The 21930-nt window shown below is 41.2% G+C and overlaps 2 protein-coding genes across 5 annotated transcripts in view; both read left to right on the plus strand.

The window, feature by feature from the left end:
- snx19a (sorting nexin 19a) overlaps positions 1-14924 on the plus strand; it is a 30817-nt gene extending 15893 nt beyond the window's left edge. For 2 of the 4 annotated variants that reach the window (XM_058086213.1, XM_058086211.1), the window contains exons 2-12: positions 690-2165; positions 2254-2392; positions 3274-3374; positions 4148-4267; positions 4369-4487; positions 5147-5237; positions 5306-5453; positions 5650-5773; positions 7745-7929; positions 8011-8098; positions 12832-14924. In XM_058086213.1, the coding sequence (XP_057942196.1) occupies positions 690-2165; positions 2254-2392; positions 3274-3374; positions 4148-4267; positions 4369-4487; positions 5147-5237; positions 5306-5453; positions 5650-5773; positions 7745-7929; positions 8011-8098; positions 12832-12955 (2715 nt within the window). In that variant the 3' untranslated portion in view covers positions 12956-14924. Of the gene's footprint in view, positions 1-689; positions 2166-2253; positions 2393-3273; positions 3375-4147; positions 4268-4368; positions 4488-5146; positions 5238-5305; positions 5454-5649; positions 5774-7744; positions 7930-8010; positions 8099-8309; positions 12784-12831 lie in introns of those variants that run through there. The other 2 variants (XM_058086214.1, XM_058086212.1) reach the window with 2 other exon arrangements.
- A 1224-nt stretch (positions 14925-16148) lies between these two features.
- LOC131138839 (serine/threonine-protein kinase 36-like) overlaps positions 16149-21930 on the plus strand; it is a 52540-nt gene continuing 46758 nt past the window's right edge. The window contains 1 exon segment of the mRNA XM_058088113.1: positions 16149-16364. The gene's annotated coding sequence lies outside the window, so the exon portion shown is untranslated.

A 21930-nucleotide genomic window follows, 5' to 3' on the forward strand; every position in this document is an offset into this window, starting at 1 on the left:
AGAAATGTAAACATTTAGCTCTATTTAAGCGCCTGCGTTTACGGCAACGATTCAGATTGTCATGGCAACAGTAAATCTCGTTGTTTCTCGCGAGATGGCAACGGTGCATTGTGGGTTAGTGATGTATCTCTTTGAACAAACCATCTACAAATCAGCTTTAGGTTGTGGACCGAAATCGACATTACCCTACACCTACAAGGATTTATTTATTTTTTTACATTTTGCCAGCATGTTGCTGTAGTCAAAATGATCACTTTTGACTGTCTTAATGGGTGTATTAATGGCTGTTTCTAATCCTGTACAGTTAAAAATATTTTGACTTTTAGCCTGAATCTAACGCACTTATTAAAGGGGACCTATTATGCCTTTTCCACTTTTCTGACCAATAAATGTAGTTAGAATGTTGTATTGTTGTAAAGTATACTAAAAACTGGCTACTATAGGATAAACAATCCCACAGTGACCTGGTGTTTGTGGTGAATAACGAGCATATGGAAGGACACTAGTGGTATCACGTATTAGTACAAAGTGGTGAAAATATGTTGCAGTTAAAGAAATGTATGTAATATCAAACTAAAGACCTTTAGTTTAAGTACTTTTAAAGCATCCATTTATTTGAAAGTCCATCATGAATCCTGATGCCAGCAGTTGAAGTTTTATTATGACGAATAAATGTCTTATTTGCTCAGGAGGATACATTTCAACTGTTGGCTATAATGTCTTCATCCAAGCGCTCTAATCAATGGACTCTGGCAGAGCTTCTGGGCCAGCGGAGGCGGCTGCTTGGCCTTGGAGTGCTGCTGGCTTGGTTGGTCCTCTTCCATCTCCTTGTGAACGTCTGGCTCCTCTGCATCTTCACCAGTCTCCTTGTGGCTCTTGGGGGTTGGCTTGGATCCCGAGCCATTCTGAATGCCAACAGCCTTCTCCACTTGGAGCACTTCTTACCTCTCAGTGGGGTGACACCTCCTCTTTGCACAGCTGAACACGAGTGGAGGCTCAACCATGAGATACACAGTGCCGTCCACAAAGCTGTGCGCGACTTTGTGTCCTCCTGGTATCGCACTCTGCTGCCAGAGGTGGAGGGTGAGTTTGAGCGTGCGGTGCGTAATTCCATGCTGGAGTCCGTGATGGAGCTGAAGGAGCGTGCAAGGCGAGTGGACAGAAAAGCTCTAGTTCAACATCTTCTAGAGCTATACGGTGGCCACCTGCAGAGCTACATGACAGCCAGACGCATGCAGCAGACACATGGAAAAAGTGTTAGCCTTTGGCAACTCTACCAGGAAGTAGAAAGCCCTCATCCGGCTCTGAGCGATGGAGCTTCCGAGCTTAGCTACGCAAGAGCTGTGGTGAACCTGGTCTTGCATGTGCTTGTTCCATACCCTCAGATGGAAACCAGGACAGGAGGGTACATGGTTACTGAACTCATCACCTGCAATGTGCTTCTGCCGCTCATAAGCAGGGTGTCTGATCCCGATTGGCTCAACCAAACCATTGTAGATGTCTTCAACAGGTCAAGAAAACCCCAAGATAGCACCCTGTACAGGGGTCAGTTCCATGAGTCCTGGATCACCTGTCAGTCGTCTTCCGATCAAGCGAGTCTTGCAAGCAAGAGCAGCTCTGATCTTTATGAGCTGTCCAGCCCGGCTAGTGAGGAGGACTCCGAATGCAGCATGCTTAGCTTGACTTCTTCTGGGAAGGCTGAGACTTGCCACCCAGGCCTGCTCACACCGTGTAAGGTCAACTGCTGCTCCCTCACATCAGGCCACTGCTCTCACCTCCAAGACAGGAACGTACTCTCAGTGGACTCTGTGATGCAGTCTGACTCTGAAGATGACATGTCCAGACGTTTGTGTGAATGCGGTCCCTCCCCCAACTTCTGCAACACTGTGAATTTAAAGGATGAGGTTGACGATTTTGGTTGCTTTGCTCCACTGAAAAATCTTGGGCCTAAAGTGGTTGTGCCTGTGGACTCCCACTGGCCTGCAGAGATTGCCCAAGAAAAATCCCCAGCTGGTTCTTCAAGGGGGCTTTGCCTTGGCTCCTTGAACTTAAACGCTTCAAACAAGCCACCCTTGTCAGTGAACATCCAGAATGTGCATATTGCTGGAACTGTCAGTCCAAAGGATCAGCGTGGCACTGGAGCACATCCTCTCTACACTATCACGGTAACTTTACACATCCAGTTATCTCTGACCTCATACTGTACGTGAAGATGTCGTTTTTATTTCACAAAACACTGGATTTTCTCTCTAGTTTGAAACAGCAACATATCCTGAAAACAGCGATCTTCTGCAGTCTATGACTTATCACTCGATCAATCGCAGATACAGCGAGTTCCTCAACCTGCAGACACGCTTAGAGGAGAACCCCGAAGTCAAGAAGTTCATCAAGAGTGAGCATTAATGAAAATCTGCCCAAGTAAACCTATTGAATACAGGTGGTCCTCAGTTTACGACATTCTGTGGTTATAAATGAAATATGCATTGTATATATTTTGGTCCGTAACCACGAGGTTCGCTTGAGAGCTGGGCAGAATACACAGCAGTATGTTCTCAGTATTGATGGCACTTATCACTTGACCATTATTAAAGATAAAGATGGCATTGTAAGGATGACGAGGAGGTGGTTGATCAACATTCCCTTTACTGCAAACACAAAACAGTTGGCCGGATCATGCCAAAAGAACTAACTATTCAGAAAGGGACAGTAATAACAGTGTAGTGGTCTTAGAATTGCAATGGAAAGGTTGTCAGTGCTTTGGCTTTTATTTTTTTATTACTTGGACACAGAATTCTTGTATGATGTGTTTTATTACTGTACCTTATGGCCTTCACATGTTCTGTTCTGGTCTACAAAACTGTGGTGAGACCAGCCATGTTGTTTGGTCTAGAGACCACTGAGGAAAAGACAGGAGGCAGAACTGGAGGTAGCAGAGATGAGGATGCTGTGGTTCTCATTGGGAGTGACCAGGATGGATAGGATCAAGAACGAGTACATTAGAGGGACATTACATGTTAGAGGTCTTGGAGATAAAGTCAGAGAAGCCAGACTGAGATGGTCGGAAAATGTCCAGAGGAGAGATAGTGAATATTTTGGTAGTTACTGTGTCCCCTGATGGGGAAAGAGAATAAAGAAGAAGAACACATGTTCTGTTCGCAAGATCCAACTTACACCAACCCTCGATTTACATCACAGTCTTGGAACTGAACTCGTAACCCGAGGGCCACTTGTACCAAGAAACATGTACTATTCAGGAATGGTCTTGTATTGCAGATATAAAAGGTCCAAAGAAAATGTTCCCTGACCTTCCATTTGGAAACACAGACGGTGAGAAGGTGGAAGCCCGTAAAGGTCAACTGGATACTTTCCTCAAAGTAATTATCAGAACTAGGATTAGAACTAGGATTTCCTACATCCCTAAATGGATTTAGGGATGTCCCGATATTCAGGATGGGGCTCAGCTGCCCATCCGATGTATTGTGAAGATCAGATAATATCGGTTTCTGCCACAAGACCGGGCTGATCCGGTTACCGTATAACATTTGTAACTCTGGACCACATTCCCACAGAAGGTGTAGTAATGCGCCTCAAAGCTGGTTGTCACTGAATTCCCATACTCGGAAAACACAACACCACCATGCAGACATGTCCACTGTGTACCGTGGTGAAGTTAGTTTCACGTTGTATGTTGGATATTAGGCTCAGTAGCTACAGCGGTAGTTCCCTCTCAGTGTGCCCAGACTGCTGTTTAATTGTGCAGGGAGCTGTTTTAATAATACTTGGGACCTACTATTGTGTTGAACAGGAAATGTCACATACGGTTTTCGGAATCGGATCAGGAATACTCTAAAAAAAGAATCGAATTGGATTGGAAGCCAAAAAATGTAAATCGGGACATCCCTACTACAATTTCCCAAACTTTCTTACCTCAAGACCCGCATTAGAAATGACTAAACTTAGTCAAAAATAATATACATAAAGTAAACAAAAAGAACACAACTGATATAAATGTGTTACATCAAATATAAATCCTTAAACTATTGACAATCAATAAAATATTCCACCCAATAATCCACTTGTGATCCTTCAATCCACCATCACTGTGTATGTTTTATCACTGGAACTTCATCTCTTCTCTTTTTCACAGCAATTAAGCAGCATTCCTGAGACAGCTATGAGTGAGGACATGCAGGAGTTCCTGGCTCTAAACTCAGGGGTTTGTACATATTTTGAAAGAAAGCCTTTTGGCAAGTCAAGAATCGATAAGGTGAGAAGGAATATGTGCACTGTGGATGTTTGAGATGATGAGAAATCAGTTCATCATCATCAACAATCATTTTACAGTGAAATCTTATTTTATTTTATTAGATGATGGAAAATGCTTTAGACACACTGAAGACTGCCTTTCCTCATCCAGAGGCCTTGAGTCCTACAGAGGACCTTGAGGGAGACTCTGATGGGAGAACAATGGACAGCAGAAAATACAGGTGAGACTTCTGGCACTTTATTTGTCCCACTGAATATATTTTGTGTGAGCCTTCACATGTTAATGGGCTTATATGGTAAATGTTTAAATAAGGCGCCGCTGTCTATGTGCTTGTGTAAGTGTGGTCGTCTCAAACCCGGGACTGCACGATCTGTTTGACAAGGGGTGGACTAGGACAAAATTTGGCCCTGGATTTTTGCTTCAGACTGACAGAAGAGTTGGTGGAATGTGTGATTTTATTAAGACTGTCAGACCAGTGAGCTATGGCTACTCTACTGTGAATGATAATACATCATATGGAAGTGGCACACTATAAACCTTGCAAGCCAACCTGTGCTCGTGTTGTCAGCATTGCTAGTGATGTGTGGCAGCTATTTTTCATGGCAGTTCAACAGCTGCCGCAGTGTTACTCTCCAAACAGAAGCTAGCTGTAGTAATTTTACATGTGGTCAAACGTACTTAAGCCCAAATTGCTGCATATGACTATGATTGCTTCCTGTTTTTGCACTCATGGGAACTGTAGTTCTTGTAGTGTAAGCAAAAAAATAATCAAGAAGCTACAATTCTGATCATTATTTTTCACTTTTATAGGTTTATTTTATGCTTTAATGCATTATGAGTGCATTAAAAGTTTGTGTCATTTGTGTTTTCCTGCATCAGGAGGCTCATGTTCCCAAGCAAAGTGTCTCCATCTCTCAATCCACCCGACTTACATCCTAAAGTGACTTACTGCTTTAGTGAAGGCAGCCCTGTAAGTTGCCATACATCATCCTATGCAGCATCCTATTTATTGTTAATAATGTGGACACATTTCTCCAGGTGCTCAATGGCATGTCCCTGTCCAGATTAGAGAGCTTTGTCCTGGAGCAGGAAAGACTTTTATGTGAACCACAAGGTAGAGAGACAGCCAAGCAGAGTGAAACGTCAAGTGCTGAGAAGACAACGTCTGGGAAAACTCATGGCACAGGTTTATAGTTCTCACTTCCACATATAATTTTAATACAGGCAAGATGGAAAAGTCACGTACACAAGGTGTAGTGACAATGTTCGGCCACTTGATGGCAGCACAACTCCACATCTTTCTGTTGCTGGTAAAGAGTGGTAAAGAGAAGTCCACTGTTATTACGCTGCTACAGTATATTGTTTTCTTTTTTAATTTTCAGACACAGCTGTGGCGGATGTTGCTCTGAACATCTTGTGTTTGTTGATGAAGGACCAGTGGAGTTGGATGTGCACTGAGAACATCCAGAAGACCATCAGACTACTCTTTGGCACTTTTGTTGAGAGGTTGGATTGACTTTTGCTTTTTGTGTCTGTAGCCTTTCGTAACTGTGTTATACGCTATTTAATAACATTAGATGACATTTGTCCATCATTATTGTCAGCCTCCACCCATTGTTTTCATCTATCTCAAGATAAGATGGGATTGATGTTTCATGACCACATTGTCTTTGAATACAGTATGTTATGATATGCTGTGATGTATGAACGTGTATTATAGTTGCCACTTTTACTTACACTCAGGGCCTCCCTGGACCGATTGGATGCCATAATAGGCAGTTGTCGTCGCCACAGCTCTAGTACCTTACTGATCATTCATTAATTTTCTACCACTTATCCTCACAAGGGTCGCAGGCATGCTGGAGCCTATCCCAGCTGTCTTCGACCTAGCATGTTTTTGGAATGTGGGAGGAAGCTGGAGTACCCGGAAAAAATCCATGCATGCACAGGGAGAACATTCAAACTCCATACAGAGATGGCCAAGGGTGAAATTGAACTCGGGTCTCCCAGCTGTGTGGCCAATTACCAATTAACAGCAATTTCTATACTATCTGACTTTAACCTGAATGTATTTATTTTGGAATTATATGAAGGGCTGATAAGTGGTTAAGTGGTTAAGCGGATAAGTGGTTAGCACGCAGGCCCCACAGCTAGCCATCTCTGTGTGGAGTTTGCATGTTCTCCCTGTGCATGTGTGGGTTTTCTATGGATACTCCAGTTTCCTCCCACATTCCAAAAACATGCTAGGTTAATTGGCGACTCCAAATTGTCCATAGGTATGAATGTGAGTGTGAATGGTTGTTTGTCTATATGTGCCCTGTGATTGGCTGGCGACCAGTCCAGGGTGTACCCCGCCTCTTGCCCGAAGACAGCTGGCATAGGCTCCAGCACGCCCACGACCCTTGTGAGGATAAGCGGTAGAAAATTAATGAATGAACTCATAGGAAAGAAATTGTTGAATACATAATTTTTAGTGCCAAATAACAAAGTGACAGAACAATAAAAGGTTGTCCAGGGTAGGATCAAACCCACACCATGTGCATTTAAATGCAGCAGCTGTTCCATCACACCACCAGGATAACATATGAAGGGGTGAATTTTATCCTCTTGCACCTTTGTGTGCTGTCAATCATGGTGGCAAAATGGGCAGCTCAGATTACTCGCCTCTTTTTTTTTTTTTTTTTTGCTCTCCTGCCTTGGGCTAACTTGGGGCTCTCAGCAATGTGCAGCCTTTGCACACTTGCAGAGAACACGCCTCCCTATAAGCAAAATGGGGCCCACTACGGTATAACACCATACCTATTGGCTACACTCCACTACATGTTAATGTTAAACAGCATAGATATACAACTAGTGTTTTGAAGACAAGCCAATTATTAACACGTTATCAAGAGAGCGAGGTTGTTAAGTGACTCTTTAAACTCTGTAAGTTATAGGAATGTTGTAATCTCAATTTATCTAAGTGACAATGTGTGACCACTCAATTAAGAGAGTCTGTGGGGACGTCCTTGAAAATGCAGCTTTTTCATAGATTATTTGGTGTATTTTCATTCGCTTATTTATTAGATAGATTACATCTTGTTTCACATCTTGTGAATTCTGTATAGCATAACCTTAAATTCCCCTCCCAGGCATTGTTTTTACTTCAAATGCAATGTTTATGCCAAACTGGAAATTCTAATTTCAACAAAGGCTTGTCTATGATTAACACTGGGCTTGTTTTACCGCAAGTTCTGTGGGAACGCTGCTTGTTTAAGCTCCGGTGTTCTGCTGTCATTAACCTCACTGCCACTTTTGGATATGTCTCTGGAGCTTTCAGGCTCCACTGAGCATGTCACTAAGTGATTCAAGCTGCTGTTATGTTTGAACATTGGTGAGCTTGATTGTGTTGCATCACCTTTGCATGCATGGCTTGAAGATGTCACATATTCACGGAAAGAGTCTATATATAAGGTGTCATGATGATTTTTGCCCCAGGTGGTTGGATGTAGGGGTGGCCCACCTCACCAGCGCTCCCTGCTGGGTAATTTACCTCCAAGTACTGCAGGAGGCCGTGTGGCCCGGAGGTACACTGCCCGCTCAACCACAGCCTGAGCGCAGCGCTGCAGAAAGGGAAGAAACCAAGGAGAGATGCCTGGAATGTCTAATGCAGCTACTTCCAGGTTTGCCGCAGCTTTCACATGAATTGCCATTTCGGTTTGACAAGTTCCGTGTGGTTTATGTTGATGTTTGTGGCTGCATAGAGGTCATCACTGACATCTTAGGCAGCGAGAAGTACAGACTGAGCTTGGAGACCATGCTGGAGTCTTTGCAGGACCACCACATTAACAAGTGAGTCATCAAGCAATTGCTTCACTCCTTTTTACAGCACCCTGTCACGTTTAGACTACATACTGTACAACTACTTTCCATTGGCTGTGTAATACCCACTGACAGCAATCCACATCATAACTTCAAACATATGCACTATGATGCATTCAAAGCTTGTGGTTCATCATCTCACTTAAGCCTCTCATGAAGCATGTTGCATGTTTGCATGCAGGCATCTCCTTTACTGCCTCTGTGAGTTGCTGCTTGACTTTCTGATACCAGAATGGAGTGATGATTCCTTCCAGACGTCTCTCATGCAGAGTCTGTCCAAAGACAATCCCACATGACGGTCACACTACACCACAGCTGTCTCACAGCTGGACGTGCAATGGCGGACATTATGGAATCATACCTGGACTGTCGGACTGTGAGCAATGGCGCAACAACATAGGACTGTGTTCTTGCTCAAATTCTATTAAATGAGTTTTAGATATCCATCATCCAGATTCATAATGATATCCGGTAAAAGAGTGTTATTAAAGATTCCTGCCTTTACAAAGATCATGAGACATTTCTCCAACAACAATATAACCTGGGATAAGAAACACTTACTTTTACACTGGATACATTCGCCAATATGTTTAATACCGAGATTTGCATTTACACACAAATCCACTCTATTCCCAGAGAAACCGCCCCACTATGTTAGTGAATAATTGACCAATTCTATGATGTGGGAGCCCAGAATTCAATTTCACCAATAAAGCCAACAGTGTTGAGCGCTTCCCATGGTTCTTTGACCTTTTCTTCCCAGATGATCTCTTTGATACAGCTTTAATAGTGTGAAAAATTCTGGCACTTATTACATTCCCAATGAACCATGGCACTACATAAAGATGTGCCTTTTATATTTGGCTTGAATGGTTAATTAAGAAATAATGAGGAACAGAACAACCAGTAAGGATTTTGTGTTTCATGTGGCAATGTACTGTAAATCAAAAATATCTGCTGACCACAAAATATGACAAAAGTGGTCAAAAATGGAAATGGAAAAAGAAATATAGTATGTTATTTATTATTTAGACACTTTTAGTGGTCCTCAAAAACCCTTTCAGTTCACCATACCACTGGTATTTTTGAGCTGCTTATTTGTTTTTTTGATCTGTTTCATTGAGCACCATTGTCATAACAGTTTCATCATAATTCTTCTGTTATTTGATAACTTGCGCAATATTTGAGCCCCTCCTTTTTGAGTCGCTGTAGCTGCATCTCTCCAGGTAACTGGTGTTTGTGAGTGACAGGAAGAAAAGCTCTGGCTTACTTCCATATTGCTTAACTGACTCTGTACTCTTGCTGCTGTGCAATACAAATTTCCCCACTGAGGGACGAATAAAGGCATATCTTAATCTTAATCTTAATATGCACTGTACTGTTAGTGCATTACATTGTTGGCAGTCACTCATTAGTACTGATTCAACTGGAAACAAGTTTAAGATGCAATTGGAGGTATTTCCATCTTTATTCTCTACTCTAAATTGTCTCACCAGCTTGTTCAGTACGGCAGCCTTTATGGGACAATAGTAATTTTGCAGTAAAGTTGAGCCATCAATAATAAGATTGTGTTGCAACTTTAAGATAAACAGTTGGACCCCCAAAATATCCTAAAATGGTGATCAATGTTCCAAGCTTTTTTGAAAATCATGTTAATTTTTCCATGGATTTGACAGTGACCTTTTAGGGCCAGGAGAGTTGCTTGAAATAGGCTTTACAGCTGGTGCTTCTATGGCCCCAAAGCATTCCATATGGCCTTCCAGCTTTCTGGAGTTTGCTTCCATGAGTCTTTTCCAGTTGTCAGTTATTTATTAATTACAATCAGTCAAGTTGCGAACCTCTGAGCCATGACCTCAACCCCATCCCCAACAACAGAGACCAACTAAGGTGTCGGTGACAATGATTTACACCACAAATAAAATAACATGTGATGATGCAACCTGATCATTAGTGATGTTACCTGGGGAGATCAGATTCAAGGAGTAAGATGAGAAGGAGGATGACGATAGGAGGAATATGTTTTCGCAAGGAAATAAAAACTCTACAGTCGACCAGCGCCAGGACAAAGCACAGTCAGAGGAGTGAATATGGTGAGTCTCTTAACTTATTTTGTCCAATCTAGTTTGATCATTATAATGTAAACAAAATTTTAACTTTGAGAGTATTGTAAAGGTTTTCAATCTCTTCATCCCAATGGTTGTTCCACCTTTAATTGATGTCCTGAAAAAATCTATGGCTTCCATTTTCCTTGTTCTCGGAAGCACTTGGGAGTGTGATCAATCACAGCAGAGTGGGCATACCTAGAGGAGGGACGGGGGTTCAATAAAATAGACTGTTTGGGTCGAACGCAGGAAGTCCATGGAAGAAAGGTGCACATTCTGGAAGATCTAGAAATCTTTCTCTGTTGTAGCTGCTCTACAGGTGTCCACAACTCAATGCAAAATGAGCATAATAGGTGCCCTTTAAATAAGTCATGAATTATCAACAACTTGAAATCACTTTTAACAACATATAAAAAAGTTATGAGCTACCATCAATGACCAATGAACTCATAAATGTTCTCAATGAATGAACAAAAACTCCCAGAGATAGACTCCAAAAATGTACAGAAAGTCTTCCCAGAAGGGTGGAATCTGCTGTAGCTGCAAAGGGGGATTTCCACCTCTTGATGTAATGGCCATGTGTCCCAATACTTTTAGTGTATTCTAAAACAGAGCCTGGTTACAAGTTGCTAACCAAAAAAGAATGACGATGACTCCTAAAGAATTGCATCAAGTCTTGGCTTCACACTGAGGGATTTTCTGGAACACATCTTGTTCTGTACAGTTCACGTTTCAGCAGAGACAAACATCAGGCTATGTTCTCACACATTGGCTTCATTGATCCTGTTTTGTGATTACATCACGTCACCATTAAAATGCTTACATTTGGACTACTGTGGATCCTCCTTGTTGTTATACACCATCACCAGTTGGAAACACCTTCAAAATCCCTCAAGTGGCATGTTTTTGTGGGTTGATTGTCGCCACAAAATTACTGGCACAACTCAATTTTGTGGAATAATACAGTACAAGGCAAATAGACTAGTTTGTTACATGCAGTATTGTATGAAAATTTGTCCCAAAGAAATGGTATAGCTGGAGATTATAGAAACCAAGGATCCCCAAAACCATAAGGAACAGTATGTGAGTAATGTGAAACCGGGAGAAATACAAGCGTCTCCCAGAAAGATCAGGTTTCAGTTTAGCAAGTATTTGCCGCTTAATATATTCCAGCAATATACAGACGGATGCAATGACTATAATGCAGATTGTTCAACATTATAGTTCAACACTGAAGTGCTCCTCTTTCTCTTCTGCGCCGCACTTGTAATAACACAGCCCCACCACCTATGCATGGCGGTGACGAATCGACCCATGGCGCCCTCCGCCTATTGGGCCTTCACTGTTGTGTGTCGGGTGGCAAATAGAGCACTTTTGGGTTATGTAACCCTTACGGAGGGGACAGTGATTTATAGTACAGGTGTTTGGTGCTGCTAGAGTCTCAGGCGTAAAACGATGCTAGCGGCATGCACTCTGCGAGCCGGGTCAAAAAGCACATGTCCTCGGGTGGAAACACAATTTGCTTTCATCGTGCTTTTTCATGCATGTTTACATCAAGAGGACTTCTCTGGCTTGGTGCTTAATCATGGCCGCATGCTGTACGTGACAACATAGAACTGCGTTGACTTCAGATTCTGAAATGATAAAGGAATTTCGAACACCTGTTAATGCGCAGTGATAATTATTAGGGATGTCTGATAATGTTCTATGCAGGTTTAAACATGAGATATTGGTTCAAAATGTTTTCTTCTGTGCGTGTTCGCGGTCTGGAATTATTAAGAATATATATATATATCCAGAATCATTGCAGAAGTTCTTGTATATTGTGATGAATTGTTTTCAAAATGTTGTAACTTGAAAATGGTTTAAGATAAAGGCATACTGTAAATTAGGAAAATAATCAGTATGACCCAAAGTTTGTGATAGGTGTAAATTTTATTGATGTGCGTATTATGGCTCAGAATTTGTCAGATCCCCGTCTACGTAACACATGCTCATCAACAGGCTCAACAAAATGTCTGCTCCACTTGTGATAAACTTTCTCATCTCTCAAGCAAACCCAGCCATCATCATCGTTCATCATCATTTACAGTCGAATGTTGACCACCACTCCTGCCTCGTTATTATTACCGTTATTACTGCCCTTATTACATAAATAGATATAGAATAGCTATCTGTATGTCTATCTGCAACATAGAACCATCTGAGCCTACCAGTTATTAGCGGAAATTTGTGAGGAATTGGTACGAGGGTCCCTTGTTCTGTAGATTGTCCCAGACAGCTGTCGGAGAAGGTGCTTGTGAAGCCGTGTCAACAATGATCCACACTGCTTACTTGATACTGTATAATTCCAATGAATGCGATACATTTTCTGCACAAAACCCTTCTTCTTTGTGGAGGAAAACCAAAAATCAGCAAATTTGCAGGCTTGTGAAAGCTCGGTCACCAAAGTGTACAGGAGTCCACTGTATTTCCAAATGATCTGCAGAAGCAGGGGTCAAAGCCTGCATTCAGATGGTGGGAACCAACAAGTAGGTGCAGAAGGAATCCCTGGCATCTCTGGTGAAAGTCAAGTGTTTCTCAAAAGTGTTTTTTTTTCAGGCACTCTGATCTGTCAGTGAGCAGTGTCATGGCCTTTGATCAGTCTCGGAGCAGTCACGAGACGACAACCACCTTTGGCAGGATTTCCATCTTCACAAGGTTGAGTGAAGACACGTCATCTTGAACAGATGAGGGTGATCAGTTCGACCTTCAGCTGTGGATACAGTATGGTTAGTTGGCACTGTGGGAACTGTTGGAAGACCAACATTATTCAGACCCTGGCTACAAGTCATTGTTATTTAGATTTTTTTTGTTTACATTTTGAAAAGATCTTTGATGTACAAAAATAAGTGTCCAGTGATTGGGGTTAGCGCGCAGGCCTCACAACTAGGAGACCTGAGTTCAATTCCACGATCGACCATCTCTGTGTGGAGTTTGCATGGTTTCCCCATGCATGCGTGGGTTTTCTCCGGGTACTCCGGTTTCCTCCCACATTCCAAAAACATGCTAGGTTAATTGGTGACTCCAACTTGTCCATAGGTATGAATGTGAGTGTGAATGGTTGTTTGTCTATATGTGCCCTGTGATTGGCTGACGATTCAAACCATTCTACATCTCCAAGACAATAATGCTGAGGTTTGTTTGACACATTATGTTGATGATTGTAGTTTGCGGTGGTGTACAACTGCACTACATCATTCTGAGAGCTGTTTCTAATATTGCGCCCCTCTCATGTAACTGAGTAAGGTAACTAAAAGAGACACCTCCCACCATGATGCCGTGTAGTTCTACATCACTGCAAACTACAACCACAATGATAAACATATTAAATGATTGCCACATTTCCTCAAATAGTGGCCTCCATGCCGTGCCTCAGTTACTGTAATTGCGGGTGCGTCATCCACTTGAACAAATAAATGCCGCACCTCAAGCAGATGCTCCATTTTTTCCATTTGGAAAAAAAAGGTGGTTCCCCCGTCACTGACTGTGATGCCTGCTACTCTCTGTAGTTAGGTCAAAGTCAGATGAGGAAATATCAGCTCTCTGACAGTGTTATTATCTTTGATGCAATGAAGTGTGTAGTGATTTTGACATGTTCCACCGCTGACACCTCTCTTTGACGTTGCAGTCGTTACACAATCTAGCATCTTATCGTCACAGAACATTTAAGGGGGATTTGGTTTCATGGGAACGTTGCTTCTTAAATCGGGCTGTGGTACAAAACATGAAGCCAATTTTAATGTTGTCTTCTGTCCGTCAGCATTCAACAGTACAACAATCGAATTTGCTGTCTCCTAGAGATGCCCTTGGTTCATGTTGTTCATTCCGTTGGTTGCTTAAGCCTGAACTTTTATTTCCCATGTCTAAAAGTTAATACTTTGGAATGACAGATGTTCCGACGTTCTGGTCCAGCTCTGACTTTGACCACTCAGCAGTAATCCTTCGATGAGTGAATGTTTGCTGCTCACATACTGTATGGGAAGCGATGCTCCTCCTCTTTCACACGTTAGGACGCCTGGCTGTCATATCACACAAACACACACTCACAGAGGAATTTTCCGCACCTACACGTGAGGAAGATGAAACTTTTGGTCAGAAATGACCTTGTGAAGTTTAATGTGAGCAAGATAGGGTGCAGATGAGGACAGTGTTTTTCTCTCTTTACAAAATATAAACAGGATTTTATCGTTTAATAGAACTCACAGCTGCTCTGATGAAGATTGATGTCACTTTATAAGGGGGGACTTTTGTGGAAAGGTTGTACTGTACTGTACAAGTACATTTCATTGTCAAAATACGTGATAAGGCCTATGTACAATACCTCTACTTTTTTAAAAAATTTCATTTATATTTAAATACAGTGGGAATTTCAACACCTCAAAAGTCAAACAAAACCTTGAACTTAAACTTATTGCGACTGTAACAGATGCCAGCTGGTGCAGCTGTGGGAGAGTCCGTTGGGTAAACCTCACTCCCCGATGTCTGAGGAGTTGCACTGGACAGTTTGGGATTTTGGCTTGATGCTTATAGCACTCTAGTTTCTCATTCTGCTGACTCGGGTTCGACCCCGGGCGAAATATGGAGCTGGCTGGACTACAAAGAACACAACATAAAAACTAGACCACGCAGATGCTTTTGTAAAACCATTTATTGTATGGAGTTGGTGAAAATATGAAATAAACATGAAGGTCTTGAAATCTGTGTCCATGTAATAATAATTCAATTGTAAAATATAATCTAAAATAATTATATTCAACCTGAATTTATTTCATGGCTACTTTATATATTTGAAGATGAGTTCATGGCATTTGTTCTGTTGCATCTCCATTACGCATCTGTCAAATCTTTTAAGAATGAGTACTTCCTTCAATTTATTGGCTGGCGACCAGTCCAGAGTGTCCAAAGACAGCTGGGATAGGCTGAGGATAAGCGGTATAAAGTGAATGAATGAATGAATGAATGCTTCCTTCATTTTAGTTTTATTATGCAGTGGTTAACTTATCTTTATACTTGTTAGGCTAAAAAGAAATACAATTATACAGAAAACTGCACTTTTTAAAATATTTTCCCGTCATCTACAATCCTTATGTAATGTGGTGGGGTTTATTTCACTGTTGTAATTAGACGGGCGAAAGTCCTACAGTCTGTGGTTCCTTGAACGCATCATAAGTATCCACGGTGCACAGCTGCGCTAATTGGCTTGTTTGGAAAAGGTGTAGGTCTGTCACTTATTGACATCAACGGCAATGGAGATGTGAAGATTGCTTCTGATACCCTGTTTGAGCCACGGAGAAGTAAAATGAAGGTATCTTTTGTGTACTTTCTGCATACTGCCTTCGTGCTTGTAGTGGGCTATGTTGTCTTTCAGTGAGCCACTGCTGTTTTGTTATGCAAGTACAGTTTACCTTGCTATACCTTGTTGCTGTACCTTGTTGCTGTACCTTGTTATGCCTCGTGTCTGATGCTTTCAGTGGATGGTCCATTTTTGCTAGCTTTTCTTTTTGGCTCTTGTTCTGCTCACTTAGTATTCGTTTGAGTTTGGTACTCATTTGGTGTATGGTACTGCTCTAAAAATGTTATTTAATGTATATTCTGTCCCGCTTGCACGTTTCCTCCCACATTCCAAAAACATGCTAGGTTAATTGGTGACGCCAAATTGTCCATAGGTATGATTGTGAGTGTGAATGGTTGTTTGTCTATATGTGGCCAGTGATTGGCAAATTGGGAGTTTAGGGCTTGATTTTAGAATTGTGTTTGTTTTTGTATTGTTTGCCCCCAAATTAAAGCCAAGCAGTGTTGAGTGTTTTTCATAAGAGTTGTATAATAAAGTAACAGTCTTTTTAATAAGTTGTTGTCAGTAAAATAACATTGTCCTCTATATTTGTCAACTATCCACCTGATCTTTGGTATTCATTTGCCAGATTTCCCTGTGTGAAAGGACCAGCTACTGTCGATCATGGAGCCTACCTATGTGCTACCTGGAAGTCCTGCAAGGGCTCCACTAATGTACTCTCGCATCCAAAGTGTCCTCAAGAAGGCGTCTTGTCCTCCCATAAGTTTATAGTTGATATACTGCATGTTCTCTTGAAATGGTAAGTAAAATAGCTTTTGTCTAAATTTCACAATATCACATAGCCAATAACGGGGAATTCTGTGCCCCATGGAAAAAAAATCACATTGCCCCGCTGCCCCCCCATCTTTTATTTTATTAGAAATGTTTCCCCTTTACACAGCACCCTTGTCCAGTAGAAATAATTATAAATGAATTGGAAACATTTTAGTTAATCCATATCAGTATCGGTATTGGCCGATTTCACTCATGCATGAAACTGGTGGCATAGAACCAGGATGGGAGCATCCCCAGTTGAAAGGCGTAGTGGAGGTTCCATTGTGTTCTTCACCATGTTCCAATTCTACCTTGTTTTCTAGGAACTTGAGTTTATACAATGTGTTACCGTCATTGAAGTCAACCAGATGACTCTATCTTTAAAACGGTTTCATTCTTAACCTAAATGAAACCACATGATTGGATTTACTTGATAAGACATTTAGAAAGAGGCACAGTAAAGTTGCACAATGACTCATTTAAATCATTTAATCTATTGTTTTTCTGTGGACCCCAACCACAGTGACGTCTTCACTACAAACATGCTGTATCGCAATCATTAAATGTACACAAACAAACTAAGCGGTCACAACATTGACACTGTCAGTGAGGACATTGGCTCTAAGAATGTAGTTCTACTCATCCTGTCACTCAAAGTGATCACTGCTGCTTATTGATACGGTGCAACTATGCCGATTACAGCTGCTAGATTAGAAATGTGAGGACCAGATGAATCATCCTGCTAAGAGGTCTTGCGTCCAAAGTGTTCTGTCCCCTTGGAACATTTGGTTTTGATTTCCAGGGGTGAAAGCTGGACGGCAAAGATCCAGTTGGGGTTTATCAGAGATGCTGGAACGCTGTGTGTTTTCTGCTTTGATGGCTCTTTTTACTGCCAAGATGTGGAAATGTGCCGCTGTGATGTGACTCCATTACAGCTTGGCTAAGAGTCAGTCTCCATGAACACCGAGGTTGAAACCCGGAGACTGAAAAACATGGCCGAGCTACACAACATGAGTCAACAGATTAACTGGCATTCCCTTGAAAGACACCAGTGGAAATGTTGAAGAGACTGAAGTCCACTGAAGGTGTTAAGTGAACAATATTGGAAAATGATCGCCACCATATGTCGGCTCTTTATTACACTGGTCAATATGTTGAAGCTTAAGGTACTCAAAGTATCTGTTGGGATTTTCGTTTTAGTCTATCCCCGCAAATTTGCGACTAGGCATTCAGGGCCATTCAAATTTGCAGATGTTTAATAATTTAATAATTAAACCAGTTTTCGGACTGAAACGTGTGGCCCAATTGTGCATGTTTGACTGCTATGCTTTTATTTTGATGACCGGACAACAAGAAGTACTATGCCGACTTTGTGTTGCTGAAGTGACCGGACGGTTGGCTGAGAGTAGGCCTGTCCCGATTTTGCTGGTTGATAATTGTGCTATTAATCGATCACTATGTGATCATTTTGACTTAAAAAAAAGAAAACAATTAAGATTATCATTATGTCACATTTGAGCCACTAGATGGTACTCAAGTGTAATCGCGGCGCGTCACCACTTCACACACAATTCCTACTTCTGGTGTCAAAAGAACTACACACACACACAGCAACACAAAAGGTTGATAAAAACAATGCACTACCAATGTATAATGCAGAATATTAACCAACTACTATATGAGCTTTAATCGTGTTCTTTCCAGACCCCTCCGTCCAGCAAAGCACTCTGGGGAAACAGGAAATACTCCCAAAGACACTACATTATAAAGATCTTCTCTGTTAAAAGGAACCTATTATGCCTTTTCTGACCTATAAATGTAGTAAGAATGTTGTATTCTTGTGTTAAACCATGCCAAAGTTTGCGCAAAAGAGGTTTGCGCGTTTGGAATGGCTCAAAATCCTCTTTCAAATGCGTGGTAAAACTACCCCTTTGTGATGTCACAGAGAAGTGGACTTCCTTATATGGTTCATAGTTAGGAAACACGGGCCAAGTGCTTCCTATCACAGCGGAGTGGGCATGCCTGGAGGCGGGCCGAGGGTGTAGTAAGTGAAAATGGACCGTTTTGGCAGGAAGCACAAATCAAAGGAAATAAAGCAGGAATAGGTGCAGATTCTGGAAAATCTAAAACGTTTTCTGTGCGGGTTATTGTGTGTAGCTGCTCTATAGGAAACCACAACTCAATACAAAGGGTATATATATAGGAGAAGATGCTCTCTCTTCTGTTTTCATTTCATATTGAGCCAATGCACACAAACACATGCAGAGTGAACCCTCTTATCATGAGTGCTTTTGTAATTTCATATGGAAAAACGATGTTTTGAAATGAGAACAGCTTGAAAGTAAATGGTTGGAGGTCCACTGTACAGTACTATGCAAAAATCTTGGGCCACTAATGGCTTTGTTGTTTTAATGATCTTTTCTCCAAAAGTCATTTTCACATAGGGTACCAGTAAGTAATAGAACGGATACAGTTTGCAGGATTACATAAAAATGAAAAAGAAATCCATGACATTTAATAAAAATAATGCACCAGCCAAGGAACTTGTTACATTTTCGATGCGGATGTGGCTACAGGTGCGAACTAAAGACTTTTAAGAAAATAATAAATCAAATGATGACGTAAGACTTTTGCACAGTAAAACCTCCAGACTATGATGTCACGCTGTACTCATTTGAATGCATCTGTTTTTGATCATGTTCTGTTCTAGTGGTTGTCATCTATCATCTTTTATGTGCTCCCATGTGCTCATCACTGGAAAAGCAGAACCATTCCACAAGATTTAAATAAAGGTTGAATGAAGGAAGAATAGTATAATATACACTATAATTATGTCCTTTAGATGCTACATCAGGATTTATAACTTATCTTAGGAGCTGTGTTGTTAAACCAGTGATGACGCAATCTGGGGGTTTACTCCACGTTCTTCATGTAAGTTCTTAAAAAGGAATATTTGAGGTATTTTAGTGCCAGAGGCTCAATGGTATCAATCTGTCGCCTGAAACAGGCAATGGTTACATAATACAGTACCTGTTGGTTTGCTGTGAAAATGTGATACAGTATATCATGCTATTATTACTGCATGGTGCAGTTTTCCTGACACACGTCTGTGCTCTATAAAAGTCTTTTTGATTTAATCTTTGTGACATGTTTACATGCTACTGAGTTTTATGACAAACTTCCCTCAGTCATGCTTTTTTTTCCCCCCTCCTACAGATGATAAATCACCAAGTGCTTAAAGTTGATGTCCATAAAAATATTGCTCTCGTGGCACCCTCCCAGTGTCATTGTGGCACATGAATAGGGACGCGCAGCCGGAAAGTGCTGCTTTATGAAGAGAACTTCAGTAACGCACTGCTGGGTGCTGTTTTATGAGTCCTTGGTCAGTTCATGCACAGAACACTTAATGCCGAAACTCTCTGTGCGCTCAACTAAAGGAGCAGACGTCATGTCTGGGCTTCTCTAGGATACCTTTATATGTGTGAGGGGCATTTGCTTGCAAACATACACACTATGTTGTATCACTCTAGTTTGACCAATGACACTAATACTAATGTGTTAGATCTAACTGCTGGCACTTCTTTGACCCGATGGTGGGTTCGTTTCAGTCTCAAAGACACGACAGGTCACCAACATGTAGAGGTCAAATTTGGTAGTGTTTCTCACCTTTTTAAATTGTAACTTTCGTTTGAACTGGAATAATACACGGACAGCGAGTCAGGGACATCTCGGATGCTTGTTTTGGTCACTCAATTTTACTTAGTTAACCTTCATGCTAGTTTCAGTGCATTATTGTATGAAAACTGAAGCAAAATGACGGAAACCGGATCGTACAAAAGTAGTTTTTCAAATTTATGCAGAGGTAAAAAAAAGAGGCAAAAGGTAAAAGTGCTTAGTTGTGTGAACAACTTTTGGAAATTATTTTTTTTACATTAAATCCTGCAAATCCTGCTGACAATTCAAAGAAAATACAATTCTCAAATAAAATTAATGGAAAATATATCATTTATCAGTTTATATTTTTTACTGAATTATTTAATTTTTATTTATTGACTCTTATCAACTTTTAGATTTTCATGAAGGAAGAGGATTTTCAAGCTCAGGCGTCTCCTTAGCACTATCGCTAACCATTATTACCGCTGGCCAAAGGCCGGCTTGCACTGTATGTCTTATGTTTATGGTTTACATGTGTAGACAGTTGAACATTCTGTGCTTCATTGACCGTGTTCCGTGTACACGCCTCCGTACCAAATGTTCCATACAGAAAAATGTGTAAAATGAAATATCTGTAATGAATCACCCCTACTGCATTGTACTTGACTCAAACTTTTTTCAGATAAAGACCCAAGTTGGAAACGTGGGTTCCTCCCCAGAATTGACTGTTTTCCCATAATACCAACATGTACTCCTACATAAACAAAGAACATTATCAATATTTTTTTGAGGATCAATAAATTTCCAAACTGACCTAGCTGCTCTAAGAAATGAGCTGCAATGGAACAAGACGTGCCTGGACGTCTGTCTGGTGCACGTACAACCAGGTGCTTTCAATCTGCTTCCCCACAAGATAAAATGTCCTTACATGGATCTATGTTTAGTCCAAAGATTACTATTGTGCCATTTATTTCTTCCTAAATAGAGGAATAAAGTACTCAGCAGCAGGGTTCTGAGTTAATGGAAACTGGCTTGCACTTTTAATGAGCACATCATTCCAGTTTACAGTTGTTGCCGGCAACATCATTCTTTCAAGGCTCTATACTTTGGGCTGAGAATAAATGGAAATAAATAAACTCTTCACGCACGTGGAGACTTTACAAGGCTGGCAGCAGATGTGAGGTGTACCTTTTTCTATTAAACAAATCTATTTAAAGTCAAAAATGTTACTTTTAAAACTTTATAAGTTTCATGTCAGCCTGTCTAGCGGTGCCACATTATATAACATCAATGAAATGAATGTAGATGTAATACACTCAACAAAAATATAATTGGAACACTTTGGTTTTTGCACTCATTTTTCAAAGACCTATAATGTTTTCTATGTACGTATAATCTAACCACCTCACAGGTGAAATAAAAGGCTGCTCCTAAATACATCCATTCATTGCTAACCCAGCTGACTTTGGGCAAGAGGCATGGTACACCTTGGACTTGTCACCAGCCAACTGCAGGCCACTCCAAAATGTGCAGTTTAACTGTATTGTGGGTGGTCCTGGGGGGGGGGGGGGGGGATTTCAAAACTAGTCTGTATCTTGTGTGACAACTATTTGCCTCAAACACCGTATACGCCTATCCAGAGCATCCCAAACATGCTCGCCATCTTCAAAATGCCATCCATAAAATGCACCTGTGTTTGTCGTCCATAACACACGCACCTGCCATCCACAACACAGGTGCATTTTACTGTATTGATGGTATTTTGAATGCATGGAGATGGGTTGTTGTTGTCGTCATTCATCCACTAACATCACCTCATGTCGCAGCATGATGATGCATGGCCCCATGTTGCAACAATCTGTACACGATTCCTGGAAGTTGAAGACATCTGTAAAGGT

The sequence above is a fragment of the Doryrhamphus excisus genome, chromosome 11 (assembly GCF_030265055.1).
Source record: "Doryrhamphus excisus isolate RoL2022-K1 chromosome 11, RoL_Dexc_1.0, whole genome shotgun sequence".
In the NCBI taxonomy this organism is placed as follows: domain Eukaryota; kingdom Metazoa; phylum Chordata; class Actinopteri; order Syngnathiformes; family Syngnathidae; genus Doryrhamphus; species Doryrhamphus excisus.